Genomic DNA, 19,646 nt, shown 5'->3' on the forward strand with positions numbered 1-19,646 from the left:
AATATCTGACTGAAGTCTACTCAGCAAGGCAAAGGTTTGCTGGCACACAGGCTTGAATCAGAAACAAGCAGCCTAATCATTATGCTGCACAGCATATGCTTTATTAGATTGTGTACAGTGAGCAGAGAAGAGAGGGATGGGCATGAGGGAGGAGCTGGAACATAAAACCAAGATAACGGGGGAAAGAAAAATTCACCCAACACCCTGAGTACACAGCAGTTGCTCAACTTTTGCTTTGTAAAAACTGACACAAATACCTCTTATCATAGTGTACTTTATTTTATTTTTTATTTTTTTTAAATAATTCTTCTTACAGGCTTCCAGATATAAATATATTTTAAAAATATAATACACATAAAAGGGCACATTCAAGCAGTGTAATCAACTGGCATCAGAGATGAAAAGTCCACTGTTGTACATGTTGGCTACTGCACATTTACTTGCTTGTTGCGCACAAAAGAGACACAGTACAATATGTAATCTAACAAACAAATAACAAGGGCATGGCTCAGAATGAATGACTCTCATTTATAATTTGAGGCCAGTATATCAGGACCCAGTCTTTGTAGTCCCATAACCAGGCACCACGTGAGGTTGATTTGGTTACAGAGGATACTGCAACAAGTCTTCAGACAAGATAGCAGAGACATCGTCAGTCATTAAGTTCCATTAGGTTTAAGGCTAAATAATTACAGGGTAACAGTAGCCATCCTAAAACAAGCAAAGAAATGTAATGTGTCGATAATTAAAAATGCATAGCATACGGCATGCTCTAACAGTGGCTTACAGTACTTCCGTAAATATATGTACAACTCTGATGACTTGCATTGTATAGAGATTTTATTTAAACACTTTGCAAGACTAAACCGATGCTGAAACACTGAGTTCCATGTAAAGTAAACATCTGGACCTGAAAAGTAACCAAATGGAGTTAAGAGTGATAGTTAGGAAACAGCACGTGAGATCCTGGGAGAGAGGAAGGGAAGGAGAGTCCAAAGAAGGAGAGCTACAGCATCTGACATCATTTTTTTCAAAGTGTGAATAAAACACTGTCTGGAAAAAGCAGCACTTTCAGGGAAACTGAGGTTAACGTGGCAGGTGCTACGAAGCTTAGGAAGGTTTTTGGGGCTACAATATTTGTGGTGTTAGGAGAGAGTAAGGTCTGGAAGCAGAACAGCAAGGGTAGTAATGGGTCTACATGATCTGACGGTGCATGCCATAGCCTGTCATACCAGACTGGGAAGCCCCACGGTTGCTGCCCATTTGGAGGCCAATTAAACTCTGTCCTTGGCGTAGCTGCTCGTCGGTGAATTCTCTTCGGTACCCCTGGGCTTTCCTGAATAGAAACAGCAATATGGTTACAGGATTAGCTGTGCAGTTGTGAAGATATTGAGTTCTTTTTGTTTTGCTTCGCTGTGTATCCACCTGTGGAACCAGTCTCTATCGCCTCTGTATTGACCGTCGTCTTTGGTGACAGCCAAACTCCCCAGAGCCATTAGGGTCCTTTGGACTGCTGCCATGTCTTTTCCTGTAGCCAGATTGTAAACATTTTGTAAATCATCTGGTGACTATTAAATAGAGTAAACATGACTGCATCAGAAGATAGAGTTTACCCTCCCAGAGATCTACAGTTTGAAAGACGTCAGTGGTTGTGACTCCATAAGCTTCTGCGGCTTGCAGGAACTGGGAGATCTTCTCCATTTGTTTAAAGGCCATCTGAGACTCTGGGATCTTTTTGATGGGTTCCTTCCCCCTCGGATAAAGGCTGTTGATGAGTCTACAGAGAATCTGGGACAAAAGAGGTCAGGAATCTGCATTGACTGTCATCAACCGACATACTGACCATACCATACTAATGACTCATGGTTCTTAAAGGAATAGCTCACCCAAAGACATTGTCATTTGACACGCCTAATCTAATATGGACATTTTTATTCTGGGTTGTAGTCTTATCTTCCCTTTCCAATTTGTACTTTAGTAACAGCTTAATTTCGAGAAGAAGTGTGGTCTCTGGAGAGGAAGAGTGTCTTCTAATTCACAAAAAGTCTGAGTCACTTTGCTGTGAACATGCAATGGCCTCTGATTGCATTACACTCTTATCTCTAGAGTTAATTATTAGGTCATAAATTGATGTATCTGCGTCATATGATTGTTTTCTCTAAGTATTTTTTTTTTAGCATTAGTCAGCTAAAGAGCATGGCAAAAGACAGCAAAGTGAAGGGTGCACTGGTAAGCATCTTCACTGTGAAGATAGAGGAGTTTTTAAATCAGAGGCTTACAGAGATCAGTATAGCCATAGTAGTTAGCAATTTTCAAACTGCCGTTTGCTATCAGTGACTTATCAATAACACAAAACACAAGTATTCTTTTAACAACCTAATTGCAACTTAGCCAATAGTACATAAAGAAATTCTAATAAAAAGAGAATATTAATATATTTATATTTTATATTTTTAGTATATAAAAAATTTAAAAAACTTTTTTTTTTGACTTTTGCCAACCTTGAGCTCTTTAAATCTCACAGAGCTATCCTAAATTATTTAAGGCTAGCTTCTATTTCAAGCAGAAAACTATGCTGCAGACACTCACTGTTCCATCCATCAGCCATTTCTGGAAGTTCTGCTTTCCCGGCTGTGGTTTCTCCAGGTTTCCTCCGCACTGTGCAATTATCCAATCGACCAACCTTTGCTCCAGGTCAGGATCATACTTCTGCTCAATCTTCTCCTGCACCTCTCGACTCAGTCCGTAACTGGGCCCTCTGTTTGCCATTGTGGGTCTCCCAGGAATCTAGTATATATTTTCTATGCAGTGTGCAATTTGCCTGAAGAGAACAAACGATTTCATCATCAATCATTGCACCAGTGCAATCTTCTCATGTTATATTTTATGTTACCATTTTGTCTGATCTAAATCAATTTTCCATATTGGTTACAATATTCTTTTAAATAAAACAAAATGTTAATGTTTAGATAAAAGCCACATCAGCACACGTCTCGCTTCCCATCCATCGGTCCACCCAGAGACATCTTTGGAGCCTCTAGCACAGAATGGGTGTGGTCCTCTCACTGCCGCCCAGAACACGGACAAGCCCTCTTATTGCTATGGCAACGATGAATCCCGTTTCCGGCACACCGAGCGCAAAGATGCGCTGTACTTGATGTCCGTTCAAGTATAACCTCCGCGCAGGCAACATGACGCAAATTAAATAATCAAATGTATTTTCACGAAAAGTTTATATCCTTTTTTTTTTTCATTTTTAAAAGGGAGCTTCCAACAATATACAGAAGTTCACGTTGCGCTATTTTTAGCTGCAATAGAGTTTAATTTAATTACGTCAGTCCCCTTTTACGCATAAGCGTTTTGGGAATACATCACCTGCCGTTCACTGCATCGTTCACAAAGTGCGCAGTAAACTTAAATGTAATGCATGAAACATAAAGTCCCGTTACCTGATAACACCATGCCACATTGCTACGCATTCTGCAGCTTGTTAAAACAGAAAGGGAGCCGTCCAAAGCTCACATGGCAGCCGTGACGCCGCATTGTTTGCATATATGCATTATATGCTGCAAAAGTCATGCACTCACAGCGTTTTTATCGAGGGGGTGAAAAGCAATGATGCACTTACTACTGAGGACAGCAGGGAGAAAGGTCAGATTCGTCCCGTATCCGATGCGTTAATTCCGCTGAGCTAAAGCTGAGCTGAGGCTGAGGATGCTGAAGTGCTGAAGCATCCGTGCTGATGGCACGAGGCTGGACCTCACTTTGTCCGGGAGGAGCGAGCCACTGGTTTTATATGGCAGCTCCCCCGGGAGGTGTCCCCAGAGTCACTCTCAGCACAGACTGCGACGTGACTGCGCTCCAGGATAGTGGTCACTGTAGTGCACGCTCAGCTCATTCGGCATTGAACGGATCCTCGTCAAAGCAGAGGCACATGATGGTGTCAAATCAAATCTTTGAACTACCGCCTGCGACTTTAAGGCAATAGTAGATGGAGATCACAGCAAACAAGATAATCCTCTTTTATTTCATCATAGCTGATCAGTTGGCAGCTACACTGACTTGCTCAACAACAGTTGTCTATGTTGTGTTCTTTAAAGTGCTGGTCTACCTCCTGGGTTTCTGCACAGTGCAGAGACTGTTTGATTTCAGCACTGGGACCCATTCATTATAGCTAATTGAATTTGAGCTTTATCTTGGATGAGCACCATGGTTCAACTTGAACAGTGTTCTTTTTTACTTGATCCAGCTACACGGTAACAACTAAAATATGGGACACTTCTGTCCAAGCAGGAGCAACACAGTAAATGTAATTTATTAATACAGTCACAAGCTGACATCTGAGTTTAGTTTAAGCATGCCAGATGACTGGATACCCAGCTCAGCCATAAGTTAAAGGTCACTGCTGCAGTTATGTGGACCTGAGAGCTCCCAAGTGGTTGGTTTCACCCCATTGAGCATAGAGCACCCAGTGGCCAGTTACATGTTAATAATCAACAGCTCAGTGGCTCCTTTCAGCAGGCCGGAGTTATGTAACAGAAATGTTGTGCAAATACAAAGAAACCAAAAACTCTTGGTTTCTGCTCGCACTGACAATTTACATTGTACAAGTATCACTATATTCTTAACCCTACTTAGTAATGGTGCTGATATACGTTCGGGTGTGACTTTTTGTATTTTCCCCAGTTAGACAAATATATAGATAAAAATCCTCTCCGACTCTGAATAAACTATATTTTCCAACTAATATCTCCCAGTGCAATTTATTCTGAATGCACCTGAATGCAGCTTTCAGTTGCTCTTTGTCGCCACATAATGTTGCTTGTGTTATCTGTGTGTGCACTTTCACAGACTTGAGACCTGCACTCTAGTGTGCAAAGGTTTTATTAGCCAAAACGGGTGAAAAGTGATTAAAAAGGCACAGGAAAACTGTGTTTCTAAGTAAAGATGGAGGAGGGAAGGAGGGGAAGAGACAGCCAAACAGTAAGAACAACGGCAGAGACAGCAGCAATGGCAGACCTAAGAACGGCTTACCAAACGTAACACTTGATACAATAACCTGGAGCACATACAAATGCAACCTGAAGATACAAGGGAACAGCTAGCAGGAGGGCTCCCTTACAATATAGTTTTCAATTTTCCAACATGTTGACATGATGAAGTACGGGATGAAAAACATAGATGGATAAAAGGTCATATTTGGCGGTGCAACATGCCGTTGTTTGGTAATATCCTTGAGGGTTGACTTCCCAGTTAACAAAGTCATTATCTTTTAATCTTAGGAACATCTCTGGCTCACTTTCCTATTCCTTACTCAGACCATAGTGGTCAGCTTATCGATGAGATCGTCAATGGTGTAGACCATAAGCTTGATGTCGTCCTTGTCAGACATGCGGTGCTGGCCATGTCGTCGGAGGATGACGTCCACGTCGGAGCTGAGGACACGCTCTGCAACCTGCATGGAGATGTGCCAGGGGACATCCTCGTCTTTGAGCCCATGAATGAGCCGCACGGGGCAGGTAATGGGGATGGGACTCTGGAGAACACAGTGATTTTCTGCCTCACGCAAAAAGTCCATGTTAAACTTGTAAACACCCTCCTCCATGTGTTTGGTGGGTATAGTCCACTCCCCCTTGGCCTCAAACTCCTTGCGTGTCTGCATTTGAACACAGAAATATCACACTTAGATGAGAAAATATTTAAAACAAAAAATAATTACACATGTTATTCTATTTTATATTCTCACCTCCAGCGGAAGAGAGTTGAACGCTGTGACAACATGATCAGCGGCAGTGGAGATGCCCACCAGTGCAGCTGTCTTCTCTGGTCTGGCAATGGCTGCCAGCAGCATAAGCCAACCACCTATACTGGAACCAACCAGTATCTACAAGATGGCAAAAACACCACAAATTAAATATAGCTCAACTGATAGTTGGTAAAAAAAAACAAAAAACCCCAAAACAAACAAAAAAAACAAAACAAACTTGGATACCTCACTTCAAACATTTTTAAGAAACCACACATTCATGCAGTAGAACGGTTGAAAACAAAAGCTGTGGTATAAATGTGGCAACAGTGCCATCTTCTGGTGAAATGAGGGGGAAAAGCAACACTGGAGGTAGAATTTAGGAAGGTTTTACATCTCTGTTATTGATTCGCTCATGAACCCAGTTTAGTTACTGCAAATGAGAATTTTAAATGCACCCATTGAGGTGTCACTAAACCTGCTCCCAGCCCTGTTTTGCCTTTACTTGTTAGCTTTGGATTCACTGTGCAGAATAACGTTAAGTGCTGAGTTTGACACTAGAAGGCTATTTTCAGATTCAGCTTACACGTAAATGTAGAGATTTGAAGCCTCCAGCACACAGACTCTAGGGAAGGGTTTTCAATGCAGCAGCAGAAATGCCGTGCTCAGCAACTGACCTTATGAATATTTTTGTACATTTATAAGATCAGAATTTTTCAGTAGAGGACAATAAGATATTCTTTAGGTTTTGAATTGGGGAATATTTTGCATGTCATGTGCATATGTCAACTTATTTTAGGTATTTTGTTGTGTGTATTTTGTATGCGTTTTATCGGTCTACAGTCATGTGAAAAAAATTAAAAATAAAGCTTTCACTGGAGTCCTGTACTGCTTAATTGTATCCTCTTGCGGAGCCACGCACTGCTCCCATCACTTCTGCTGTTTCTGTTGCCCTCTGACCACCTGCAGGTCCAATCAGCTTCTGTATCATACCGTCTCAAGCTTTATTTTAAGGATCATTGGTAATCAGACATAAACCCAGCACTGTCAGTGAAAGACCCCACAACTTCCCAGCCTAAAATGAGACTCATCCTCATTTAAAAAAAAAAAACATTTACAGGATTGTGCATCGTCAATGGAGTCAGTGGGTCAAATTTTCAACACGTATGTAGCTCAACAATATCCTTACTTAGCACGCTGGGTCTCCTGCGGCTCCCTCCTCTCCCCCAAAATGTAGTTTACGCTGCAGGAGACTCATTGCGCATCACAAATGTGCATGTGCATAAGTATAGAAGTGGGACTACTACTATACTACCACAATACTTTGCTCACGACATGACATTATTTGTCTATTTAATATTTTTGCAATATGCTGAATACTAGAATAAAATAATCACCTCCTTTTATCAATATTTGTTTTATCCCACAAGATAAAATTATCTTTATTTATTTATTTTTGCAGCAAAATGAGATTGGCAAGCATACCTGCATTTCTGGTAAAACCTACTATAAATGTTGCCAGAAGACAGACTGACTCTGGTAATTGCCAACTTCAAATACACTGAAACGTGATGATGCATTACTTACCTGTAGGTTATTAAAAACAACATAGTTGCAATTTAACAAATTGAAGAAATGATTGAAGCTCTATTGCATTTAGGTCCTTATTTTCAAGGTTTCATATATTTGTTTGTCTGATATTACTGGTCTAATGAAAACCTTTGAGGATTATTCTCAGGAACCTGATAATCTTAATGCAGGACCAATGACCAAGCCTGCCGTTCAAAATTTACATAACTTGACTGATTACTTACCTCCTCTAACTAGCAATGGAATTAGCCTAGGAAATATTTACCTGTGGCCCCTCTGCCAACTCATCCAACACAAAAAGGACATCTTTTTTCCAGATACCAATAGTTCCTTCTGATAGCACACCTCCTGAGGCTCCATGTCCTGTGTAATCAAACCTGGAAAACCACAAATAGCACAAAGTGGGTGAATATCTGAAGCTAAAACAATGGCAAGTCATACAAGGCTACAGACAAGTTTATGCGACCTAACAAGCCTCTTATTGTTCAGAACTGGAGCCACTTGATTAACCAGGAACTTCAGACTTCACACGATGAAAGGTGGCGGTATTTTTAGGATAATTAAATTATTCATCAATTCATTCCTCCGTGCTTTAACAGACAACTATTCATTTTTCTTTCCATCATATAACTCTAACTCACTTTTTTTTCTTCCTGACATTTGTTCTACTGTAACAAGTGAATTTCCCCAGTGTGGGATTAATTAAATCTATCAATTAATCTATATATATTTCCATATAGCTATAATACTTTTGGTTTTCAGTTTACTTACTAGATCTTGTTTTGGTTTCAGCTAATATAAAAGATGCATCCCAGCAAAAAAAAAGTCTCAGTTACAGTATATTCAAAAGGTATATAGAAATTGATATTGTGTGCAAACAAAAACACCGTATAGCAACAGCATATTTTTAATACTCTCCTACATATAGAGGTGTTTTCCTCTATTAACTTCAACATTAACAAACACATTAAAAGACAACGCAGCTGTACTTATTGGTCACTTGATTCTTGTTTGCAGATCAAATTTCTCTATTTTTAATTCTATATCAGTTGGATGATGGGTTTCCCCCCCAATTCATTTATTTCATTTGTGCCTCTTGCAGTCCTATAGCTCGCTTTGGATTGACTGTGTTTAGCTTTATTTTTTAAACTTGATTTAATGCCATGCTCAGCATCGGGCTTCTCTCTCAGAGTGATATGTTTGGATAACTTACCTGAGGTATGAGTGTCCCAGTGACCTACAGAACTCTTCCAGCGCCTCAGCTTTCTGTCCATTCATGTTGGAGCCATAACCTGGGAGGAAAACCACACCTGGGCTCTTTCCCTTCACTCTTCTGTAGGCCAGCTTTGGGAGATCTGGTCGTGAAGCATACTGAACCGAAGATTTGTGCCTCCTGGGTTCTGTTTCACAGAACATTAGTTTTGTTATTTATTGACATTGAATATTATTTATTGATATTGAATTTGTTACATTAATGACTCCCTGTACAGAATTTTCGCTCAGTTTTGCGAACTTTGCTGGACACATGTCATGCCCCGCGTAGGATCAAGCTCATCTCGATGCAAGAGCATGGGCATTTCTTTCACATCGATGGAACATAGCAGCGATTTACTCAAGCGAGTGTAATTAGCTTTCTAAGCATTTTAGAAATTCTACCAAATTTGACCAAAAATAGCGCAAAAGCATTCCGAGAGTTAACATTTCGCCGTTCATGTCCTAAAATATTTTTAGGACGACGCAGTCTGTGCGAGCCACACCCCCTCCGACGTGTTTAAATACCTCTGTAAGACACACGAACGTTACCAAGTGTTCCTGCCATAAGAGGACACCTCAACAAACCTTCCAGACGCTTTGAAGACAGAGCTGCGAGCCCCCCATTGCTTAAAATCTGCGAAAGTCCTCTGCGGCAAGACCTCAGCGCGACGGCTGCCATACTGCTCCGAGACCACTGAGGAAATATCGCGAGAGTTGGAGCCGCGAGTCTTGTTTCAAGCCGCACAACAGTTGTAGTTCAAAGTAGATGTACATTGCGTCCTGTACTACATTCCTTTACTTCAGTGGAAATATACTGCCTTAGCAATAAAAGCCACGCATTAAACTTGCACTAAAAGTATAATGAAGAAAGAAAATGTAGACATTTACACATTTGGGTGGGTAGGGGGTACCTCAAAAGGCTATTAAAGTGGAATACTTGGGAAAATGTCGTCACCTGCACCAGTGCAGTAAAGCTTCTTCATCTTGGCAATCACGAAAAAAAAAATCTTTAAAATGAAGTTTGTTATTATTTCTCTAAAACAAGCATACTGTAACCAAAAGCCCCTTTTGGTCACTCTTTAATTCTTAAGTGCATTCACTGAACTGACAGCAACACTCAGACTTAGTAATACTAGCTCAAAACGCATTAAGTTGTTAAAAAAAAGACTAAATAGATAATAATAATAATCATCAGTGTGCAGATTATCAAACCTGTAGTGCACACATGTATTCAACTTAATAACTACAGAAAAATAGAAAACAAAAAAGCACACATAAAAACAAACAGTGAGGTCTCTTTACATACAACTATGTATTATATTACGTATATATTTAAGAAAAAGATCACAAATTAAATAAGCAACGCAAATCAAGCAAATCAAAATAGCTGTTGTGAGCAATACTGCCTTTATTTATGAGTAAATATCATCTTTCATGTTGTAGTTTTATAGTGGTTTTTTAAAAGTGTTTGTGCAGTGTCATGCATCATGTTTGATTTATTTTAATATATTTAATATTAACCCTCTGATGCATAGTGGTCACTGGAGTGGACAGCTACTAAAACGTACATATCTCTTTAATGCATTGGTTTCTATGGTGGAACTGCATATTAGCCTCTAGAGTGCTCTCTGCTGCCATGCTCCATTGAGGTCAATTCAGTGTTCAGTTAGTGCAACTGCAAGTAAATTTCCTCTGAATCAAAGATGGCAGACAAACTGTCACCCCTGCCGACCACTGCTGGCATATCCTGTCAATCCTTCTATGCTAAAAGAGCCCAACAGGTAAAAAAAAATATGATGATATGCAGTAACATCTAGGGAAGGATATTATCTGTTTGGAATAAGAAATTGTTATGTCTAATATGTAGAAAACTACGATTAACCATGTGTCCACTGTAGTGGACATCATGCATTACCCACTATATTTTTTTAACATAAGTCATAAATTGTCTCACTGTTTTTTGGGACTGTTTTGGTTATAAGTAAGCATATAATTGTTACATTTATAAGCTACTCATTTAAAATGTATATTTCTGTGCAGATCAGCTGTAGTTTGAGTTACTATAATAATTATTTTATCATATTTTGTAGACTTCAAATGCAGCAAAGAATAAGGCAGCGTACAGAATAGTCCAGGAAATTCCATCCAGCTCCAGTGATGATGATTTCATTGATGAGTGCAGTGATGATGAGTTCAGTGATAAGTCCAGTGATGATGAGAGTGGCTGCCAGAGCAGAACAGAGACATAGGAACTACGGACAGCCTAGGTGTGATGAACACAGAAGTGTTTGGAGATGCAGAGACTAAGATGTCAGTTTGTGTTTTCTTCCAGCATGCTACTAAGGGCTTGGTAATACTGTCCTGCATCGTTATAGAACTGTGTAGACTCAAAAATGTTTCTCTTGTTGGAGATAGTTTGCCATATTCAGGTGTAGGATTCACAGCTAGGACTGTTGATTGGTTTTGTTATTTACGTCTAAACATTGGGGCCTTATGAGTTGAAAGTTCCAAAAAAATTGCTGAGATGTTTTTCAAAGGATACAAGCAAACAAGTGTTTGTATATTTACAATAGAACACAAGGTAATTAATTTTTATAGTAAATTCACAGTATTTCATGCTAAGTGCTCAGGCGCATGTAGTCCACTGGAGTGGACAAGTTTATAACTTTATAAAAAAACATATTTTTGGGGAAAAAAGAGTTGAACATTTTTTTTCATGTCCTGAGAAGAATAAAAGCACTTAAGAAAAAAATCTTGACCAAGGCTTTCATAATTCATGCATCAGAGGGTTAAATAATATAACAGAAGTCACGTGCCAAAAAAGAAAATATAACATAAGAGTAACAGAATACTATGAAAACTAGTAAATGTACTACTTATTAACGTTTCTATGCGGGTTTCACGCATGCATCCAGTGCTCGGGGTTAGCAGATGCGCGCTAAGCTACAATCAGTGAAGCAGTGTGCCTATTTTACTGTGAGTAGGGGTAACAGAGGGGGTGACACTGCTGCGGACATGGTAGCCGAGAAGTTGTTGTGACCGTCATGTGAAGTGTCAGTTTGTAACATGACTCAGAGCGTCACAGGCGGAAGGTCACGGAGCAGCAGAACGGAACGGAAGCGGGAGTAAAAAGCCTATCCGCCATTGTGGAATATGGTAAGGGATATTCCAGTAAGGCACTAGTCAGTTTGGGCTTGACTGATAAACACCATCTGTGGCAGGATCGGACACGTTAACTGACGCCCTCTCCGCAGACACAAAGTCGCCGTTTGTAACAGCCAAAAGCAGCGAATCGTCGTCAGGATCTGAACACGGCAGGAGGAAAGGAAAAGGGAAAAAACGCCGCCTTGTAACGTTAACAGAGTGATTGGACAATCGAAGAGACGAGCCAGCAAAGCACCAAAGTGCAGAGAGGGAGAGAGAGGAAGCCGTGGACAGTCTCACAAACAGCCATCAGTTTCGGTTCCTGGAGGATGTCTGCGACCACCGTCGATCAGGTTCGTGTGTCGGAAGCGGAACGGTGCTACGGATTTAGCGGTGCTGCGGAATGAAACTTTGCCGACAACAGTTTGATCTGGCTCGGCAAACAGGCTCCAAAGTCTTTGATGTGTGATAGCTATTAGCTGTAATGTAGGCCGACTGTACTACTAATCAACTCTAGCTGTAGCCGGGTGGGTTTGCCAATGCGGCACCGTTTACTGGATGTCAGAGCGTTTGACATCCGGTCAATAATACGAAGCAACCTGTAAATGTTAGCATCCGGGCTGATGCTTCAGCCTGAGGTTGACTGGATCGTCGACTTATATATTTATTTATGTAGGGATACAGCCTGCTCTGTCAGTGTGCGTGTGTTTCTTGTTTCCTGTCGTGATCTGATACTAGTCTCATTTCTTTTTTTTCTTTTTTTTAATGTATTTTTTCCTCAGAGACCTAAAGGACAAGGAAATAAAGGTAAGGCTTTATACTGTGGCGTTTCCAGTGTGGCACTGCAGGCTGTTTTCATGTCCAATTAGCTACCATGCTATTCAAAACTGCAGCTTATTTATGTTAGCCTTGTTTACTTTAGCTGCTGAAAACCTGTGAGTAAAATGTTTCTGATTACATCTTTCTTTCTGAATTTCTCGTATTGAATGTCCCTTGTTTCTGATCTTAGTGCAAAACGGATCAATGCATCAAAAGGATGGTGTAAATGATGATGATTTTGAGCCTTACCTAAGCGGCCAGACAAATCAGGTAAGGAGGCACACGAGTACCATGTATTATGGACAAATGACTTGCACACAGAATTTTCTTGCTTGTTTGTTGTCACTCTGTATAACCTGTGACTTTCTTTTTGGCCACACAGAGTAACAGCTATCCACCAATGTCTGATCCCTACATGCCCAGCTACTATGCTCCATCCATTGGTTTCCCTTACTCTCTGGGGGAGGCTGCTTGGTCCACAGCAGGAGACCCACCTATGCCCTACTTAACTACCTATGGACAGATGAGCAATGGCGAGCCACACTTCATCCCTGATGGTGTTTTCAGTCAACCGGGTGCCCTGGGAAACACCCCTCCCTTCCTTGGGCAGCACGGCTTCAACTTTTTTCCGGGCAATGCAGACTTTTCCACCTGGGGTACTAGTGTCTCTCAGGGCCAGTCCACACAGAGCTCAGTCTACAGCAATAGCTATGGGTACGCCCCGAGCTCGCTGGGTCGAGCCATCACGGACGGACAGGCGGGCTTTGGAAGCGACACCCAGCTCAGTAAGGTCCCGGTGCTGAGCAGCATTGAGCAGGGTATGACGGGGCTAAAGCTGGGTACAGACATGGTGGCAGCTGTCACCAAAACTGTGGGCTCACCTTTAGGAGGCACAGCAGGTATGAGCAGCATGTCGGCCAGCAACCTCCCTCCGTCTGTCAGCTCCTCTGCACCTAAACCCGCTTCCTGGGCAGCTATTGCCAAGAAGCCGGCCAAACCACAACCCAAGGTCAAACCCAAAGCCAACATGGGGATAGGGGGAGGCGCCGCTATTCCCCCACCCCCTATAAAGCACAATATGAACATTGGTACTTGGGATGATAAGGGCTCTCTGAACAAGCCCCCATTAGCTCAGACTATGATGCCCCCCCAGCCTCTGGTGCAGCAGCCTCTCCTTGGTCAGCCACAGCCCTTACTGCAGAACCCTTTACCCCCTCAGCCTCAGCACCAGCACCAACACCAACACCAACACCAACCCTTCCAACTCCAGTCTCTCCAGTCCCCTCAACACCCCCAGCCTCTGCCCCCTGGTCCACCACACCTGCACCTTCCTTCCCAACCCCCTCAGCCTCTTCATCAGCAACCACCCCAACAACCTGGCCCGCCCCCTAACCGCTGGGTGGCTCCGAGGAACCGTGGCGAGGGCTTTGGTCTTTGTGTTGGAATCCCACCGAGTGCCTCCCCTTGCTCTGGAGAAGTGCACCCAGTGCTGGAGAAACTTCGTGCCCTCAACAACTACAACCCCAAAGACTTTGACTGGAACTTGAAAAATGGGCGCGTTTTCATTATCAAGAGCTATTCAGAAGATGACATCCACCGCTCAATCAAGTACTCTATCTGGTGCAGTACAGAACATGGCAACAAGCGCCTGGATGGTGCTTACCGCTCCCTGGGCAACAAGGGGCCCCTGTACTTGTTGTTCAGTGTCAACGGCAGTGGGCACTTTTGTGGCGTAGCTGAAATGCGCTCACCGGTGGACTACAATGCCTATGCAGGCGTCTGGTCTCAGGATAAGTGGAAGGGCAAGTTTGAGGTAAAGTGGATTTTCATCAAAGACGTGCCCAACAACCAGCTGCGTCACATCCGGCTGGAGAACAATGACAACAAGCCAGTGACCAACTCCAGGGACACTCAGGAAGTGCCTCTGGAGAAGGCCAAACAAGTGCTTAAAGTTATCGCCACTTACAAGCATACCACCTCAATCTTTGATGACTTTGCACATTATGAGAAACGTCAGGAAGAGGAGGAGGCTCTGAGGAAGGTGAGATAATACATGCTATAAGAGCCTTGTCCTCTGTAAATATCTTGTTTGCATGTACCAAGGTAGTTCAGTTTTATCGCCCTTTAATTCAAAGGGAGGCTAACTTTCACACAGTCACTGCTGCAGGCTGTTGTCAGACTGTAATCAGCTGATCTTGTTCCACCTGCTCAGAGGTTGTAACATCCTGTTGCTGAATGAACAGTCTGCTGTAAATGGAAGTTCCCAGAGGCCTGTCAGCAGATTGACATGGCACCATTACTCATAAGCAGGCTCAAGAAAACACTGATTTCTCATCAGCCATCTCATGCTGCTGAGATTGCGACGATCTGCCCAAATGGAGCTGGATGCATTAAGTTTTCCTGAAATAGTCTAGATTCCTGGCATTCCTTCTGCCAGACAAAGGCAGACGCAGGCTCCGATCTTCCTTTGAACACCGAGCCCCTGCTCTCCACTGGCTCCTCATGCTTTATTAGCCTTTACCAACATAAGCTCCTGGCCTACAAACTGTCTGCAAATTGCCACGGCACAGTCGGCGCAGTTTGCCAGGAATATGTATTCTAAAAATGCACGGTGAGATTGTAAGTAAAAACGAGCACAGAATAAGCTTCTCATTGGGGAAACTAAAATATGTTACCGTGGTAATAACAGTGGTGTACCACAAATGTAGTGAAAACTCCGTGGGAGGCTGCTGCTGTGGAAAAACATCAGCCAAAAAGGCAAACAACATGGTATCACTGATAGCTCTCTGCTGCATCCATTCTTAGATTCACCGGTATGCTAATCTAATGCGTTTAGAAACCTACCCCATCCCACGACCCACTCCCTTCTTTTCCACCTACTCCCCCACTACTGGTGCTCTATTGATGCTGTATTGGCTGCTCACAGCTGACCTTGTTAATATGCGCTGGGTTACTTTCTCATAAATATTTCAAGTCAGTGTTTTCAGGCTTCTGAAAACAACCTGTCAGTAGAAAGCCAGTTTCATCCTGCGCCGTTCTGCTTTTTGTATCCCTAACCTCCTACATGACAGGATCGGCCGAGTGAGGGCTCCGCCTCCTAAGGCTGACAAGGTTAATTGTTCTCTGTTGTTTGGCCAATCCTTCCTGAACTTTGAGAGGTGTCAAAGCAGCACAGCTACCTGCACAAAAAACACCTTCGCAGAGTGTTTTCTTTAGAAGTAACTTTGGATCTAAATGTTGTTACAGGATTTGATTAGCATAACTAATTTGGTGATTAATACTCAGAGGGAAGCTCCTTTCCTGTGGTGTGGATGCTCATAACATGATGGGATGAATTCCACTCAGCTGTAATACATGTAATACATTCCCAGTCTTAGCTGATTATTAAGGTGGAAAACCCTTTTTCTTACTACTTTTTACTAAGAAATGAATTACACGCTTTTTTAAAATTAATGTGACCCCTTTTCATGCAGCGATATAGACCTATAAGTCAAGTCTAGACTACATTTTGTGAAGCTTTCTGTGCTAAGAGCTCCTCTACTGGGGATAGAGTTACTCTGGGGCCTGGGTCTCTGTGGTTTTCCCAGAGCACTGATATGGACACCTTCAATGAGGTCACTACTCCGACTGAAAACTGGAGAAAACCATCAGCCTCTGGGGGTTATTTTGACTCCAATGCCCCACTTGCATTTTACCTATTTTAGTGTGTCTTTACCAACTCTTCTAAATCTGCGACACACCCTTGTGTATTTGTTTGTCATTACTCATGTTTTGTTGAGTATGGCTGTCTGGAACTTGGCTTTAGAGTTATTACTACAAGCTGAGTGTCGTTGCTTCAGTCTCATGCCAGTATAAACATAGCTCGTTATTTGGTTAGTGCATACCTTAGGTCTTCTAAAGTCATTTTCTCTGTGTTTGTCTTACAGAGGACACTCGCTCGCTTGCTGTCTCACTTATTTTCCCCACCAAACACCAAAATGCTCAAGGCATTTCTTACTTCAGTGACTGATTACTTTGCCTGCCAGTGTATTTTAAATAAATCAGCATGCCAACTATAAATCACTAAACAGCAGTATGTGCTTTTTAGCCCTGTTTATAGAAGATTTTGTTTTGTTTTTAAATTAACCATTTTTTTTGTATCTTTCAGGATTTTTCTGATGTCTTTAAGTGAAGCTGTGCTTGTATTTGTATGGTTTATACTGGATTGCAGTATTTAACACAGTATATATACATCGTTTTAGTATTAGTATTCTGCCACTAACCTTTAAATATTTGGAAGCCAAACTTTACATTTAGGTGGTTTCTTTATAAAGCTGCATAACCACTATACTCTTAAACACATGCACTCTGGTAATTATTCTGTGGCGATTTTCTAACACACATTATAAAGAATTACTTAAACTCTTAATTCATAAGTCAAGTATTGCTTATATATGTAGAATTCATATGAATTTGTATGTGAAGAAATGAGATTTGCTGACATGTTCAAAGGCAGTCCTTTGATACGTGCCTTCTAAAAACTGTATTTTATTGTATTTTAATCTCTGACAATCGTGACTATTAGTCTTTTGACAGACCTATAGGGCTTGACGTGTAAGTGTTACTGAGTGTAATCCCAACTTCTTTGTGCACAGGAGTGCATCTACATGTTGACAATATAGATGATTTTGGCTTCAATATATCTTTATTCCATTACAAAAAAGGGATGTTGCACTTTTTAGATTTTTTTTTTTTTTTTTAATAATTGTTTTTTCTCCCTTGCTGCCCCAATTCTGGTACAATCCACTGATGATCTCTTTCTGTTTTTGTTGTTCTTTTTTTTTTTTTTCTTTTGCTAGGAGCGCAATAGAAATAAACCGTAACCTTCAAGCAAGCTGTCTGCTAGAACTGCAACACTAACGATGTAGGACCTTAAATCAAATTTGCCTAACGACAAGGAGGAAAGGCTTTCGCAATCTTTCCGCTGAAGATGACAATGTATCTGAACACTTGAACATGACCATAGTTGGACTCATCTGTATCCATTGACTGGTGCATCAAACCCCGTGTTCCTGTCTCACAAGAAAAAGAACGTAACCCACAATGAAAAACTCTGTCTTTAAAGCACTTTCGAGTCCTCAGCAGCCTCTACCAATACCCTTAACTCTCTAACTTTGTTCTTCTTCTTTGATTTTGTTTGTGAGCAACTAACTGACTAACCCGAGTAGTCAGATGATTTCACCAAGCTTATTTGTCCTTTTTTGTTTTTGTTTTAAATGCCTCAAATGTTTGGGATATTGATGAGCTTCATCAGGCCCGGAAGACAATTAAATATGATATGTATAAATTAGTCTTGTACTTGAATCTGTATTCAGCCATCTGATCCTCATCAGACAGAGGCTGGCATTGACAGGTGGGATGAAATAATTGAGAAGCAGCCACAATCATGCCAATCATAGGATGTATCCTCCATCTACCTGTTTCCATCCTTTCTGCATTTGTTTCTGTGTACCAAAAGATAACAATAATGCAGCAGGCTGGCAAGTGCTGGCTAGTGCACATCTTTGGTTTTTTTTGCCACCCACCCCCTTTTTTCCTTGTGATTCTGTCATTCTGAAGTGCATTTGTCTGAGGAGAAAGCTGCTGCTGCTGCTGCGCTAGAACTATCGGCGGCCTTCGCTGGCCCCATGGTTGACTGTCTTAGCTCTGATGTTGGTGTACTCTACCGTACCTCAGGCCCAATCCGACTGTCTGTCCTCAACAACTCTTAGCACTTTTGGGAGAACCTCCACATCAACACCTGCTGGACTTGACAGAGATTCCTCCAAAAAGGCAAGACATCATCTGCAAGGATGTGACAGTTTTCTCCTCTAGGTAACTCACTAGCTAAATAAAAATTACTCATGTTTAGCGAAATCACTGCTTTTTGTGTCTTTTCTTATATTTGCCTCAACATGTGTACACACTGTGTTCTGCCTTTATAAATAATGTTTTTTTTTTCAGTATTTAATGCATTCAATAATCTTAAAAAAATCCACAAAAGCCCCTTACAATAAACAAGTACAGTAGCAGAAACTCTCCTTTCCGCATCATTCCCGCTTATTCTTCAAAGAGGTCGGACAATATGATTAAATTAACAGCCAAGGGATGTCTGGATATTTATGAGGGATGCACGAGGCAAGAACCCTGTCTAAACCGTGTCAGTTAAGATCACACAGCACATGCACAGTATAAGAACCAACACTGGAATGTATGAGATTGGCTTCATTGTAAACCAGGTGCTACAGGCTGCTCAGAAAGGTGTTCCAATCAACACTTGATACACACAAAAGAAAAAAACCTTCAAAACACTAAAGCAGTGGTTCTTAACCTTGTTGGAGGTACCGAACCCCACCAGCTTCATATGCGCATTCACTGAACCCCTCTTTAGTGAAAAATAAAATGTGATTTTTTTACTGGTGCACAAAATGAGCCATGCATGTCATGGCGAAGGCTCTGCCAAACCCCTGAGACCGACTCACCGAACCCCTAGGGTTCGATCGAACCCAGGTTAAGAACCACTGCACTAAAGGGAAATGCATGTAGAAAACAAATAACAGATAAAATACTTTACTACTCAACTATGAGTTCAAACTTTTAAAGCATCAGCATTCAGTTAGTGCAACATGAAATCAAACACTGAAGATAAGCGCATGATCTCATTTACTTGTGATAATGCTAAAAGGTCAATGAACCAAATGCATTTACTTCTGCTTTGCCCAACCAAAGTTACTTAACACTGTGGGTGCAAATATTTAGTTTTTTACTCCACATTTAAGATATAAAAAAGACTTAGCAAAACTAAGAATGACAACCGAAAAATTACAACAAGCTTAACAAACACAGGCAGATTAAAACCCTTTGTTATTCTGCCCAAAACAGTCAGTTTGTGGTTAGTGCACCTTGTCATAGTTTGAGCGTTTGTGGCTTGTTTATAGCTATACTAGAGAGACGTTTCAATTCAGTTTAGTTCAATTAAATTTTATTTATACAGTGCCAAATCAAATAAATGGTAAATGGCCTGTATTTGTATAGCGCTTCACTAGTCCCTAAGGACCCCAAAGCGCTTTACACA

The 19,646-nt window shown here is 41.5% G+C and overlaps 3 protein-coding genes across 5 annotated transcripts; 1 reads left to right on the top strand and 2 right to left on the bottom strand.

Moving 5' to 3' along the window:
- Positions 1-274: 274 nt before the first annotated feature.
- tagln3b (transgelin 3b) lies at positions 275-3,823 on the bottom strand. Its single transcript, XM_080865408.1, has 5 exons — positions 3,629-3,823; positions 2,590-2,821; positions 1,614-1,788; positions 1,426-1,528; positions 275-1,336 (listed from the first exon to the last, which is right to left on the bottom strand). Exons 2-5 carry the CDS (start codon positions 2,767-2,769, stop codon positions 1,195-1,197), a joined length of 600 nt encoding a protein of 199 aa, XP_080721534.1. The 5' UTR covers positions 2,770-2,821; positions 3,629-3,823; the 3' UTR covers positions 275-1,194.
- Positions 3,824-4,868: 1,045 nt separating this feature from the next.
- Positions 4,869-9,304, bottom strand: abhd10b (abhydrolase domain containing 10, depalmitoylase b). The gene is made up of 5 exons (XM_080865588.1): positions 9,176-9,304; positions 8,550-8,736; positions 7,602-7,713; positions 5,747-5,884; positions 4,869-5,656 (listed from the first exon to the last, which is right to left on the bottom strand). The coding sequence occupies exons 1-5, from the start codon at positions 9,267-9,269 to the stop codon at positions 5,315-5,317; spliced, it is 873 nt and encodes a 290-aa protein (XP_080721714.1). The 5' UTR covers positions 9,270-9,304; the 3' UTR covers positions 4,869-5,314.
- Positions 9,305-10,098: 794 nt separating this feature from the next.
- ythdf3 (YTH N6-methyladenosine RNA binding protein F3) lies at positions 10,099-18,554 on the top strand. 3 transcript variants are annotated; one of them, XM_080865994.1, is made up of 5 exons: positions 10,099-12,087; positions 12,517-12,541; positions 12,744-12,823; positions 12,936-14,594; positions 16,480-17,368. In XM_080865994.1, the coding sequence occupies exons 1-5, from the start codon at positions 12,064-12,066 to the stop codon at positions 16,609-16,611; spliced, it is 1,920 nt and encodes a 639-aa protein (XP_080722120.1). In that variant the 5' UTR covers positions 10,099-12,063; the 3' UTR covers positions 16,612-17,368. The 3 variants fall into 3 exon arrangements, with proteins under 3 accessions (XP_080722120.1, XP_080722118.1, XP_080722119.1); XM_080865993.1 differs by lacking the exon at positions 16,480-17,368 and adding an exon at positions 17,392-18,553 and having other exon boundaries at positions 11,951-12,087; XM_080865992.1 differs by lacking the exons at positions 12,517-12,541; positions 16,480-17,368 and adding an exon at positions 17,392-18,554 and having other exon boundaries at positions 10,100-12,087.
- Positions 18,555-19,646: the final 1,092 nt, after the last annotated feature.

This window comes from Rhamphochromis sp. 'chilingali', assembly GCF_963969265.1.
Source record: "Rhamphochromis sp. 'chilingali' genome assembly, chromosome: 18".
Taxonomy (NCBI): Eukaryota; Metazoa; Chordata; class Actinopteri; order Cichliformes; family Cichlidae; genus Rhamphochromis; species Rhamphochromis sp. 'chilingali'.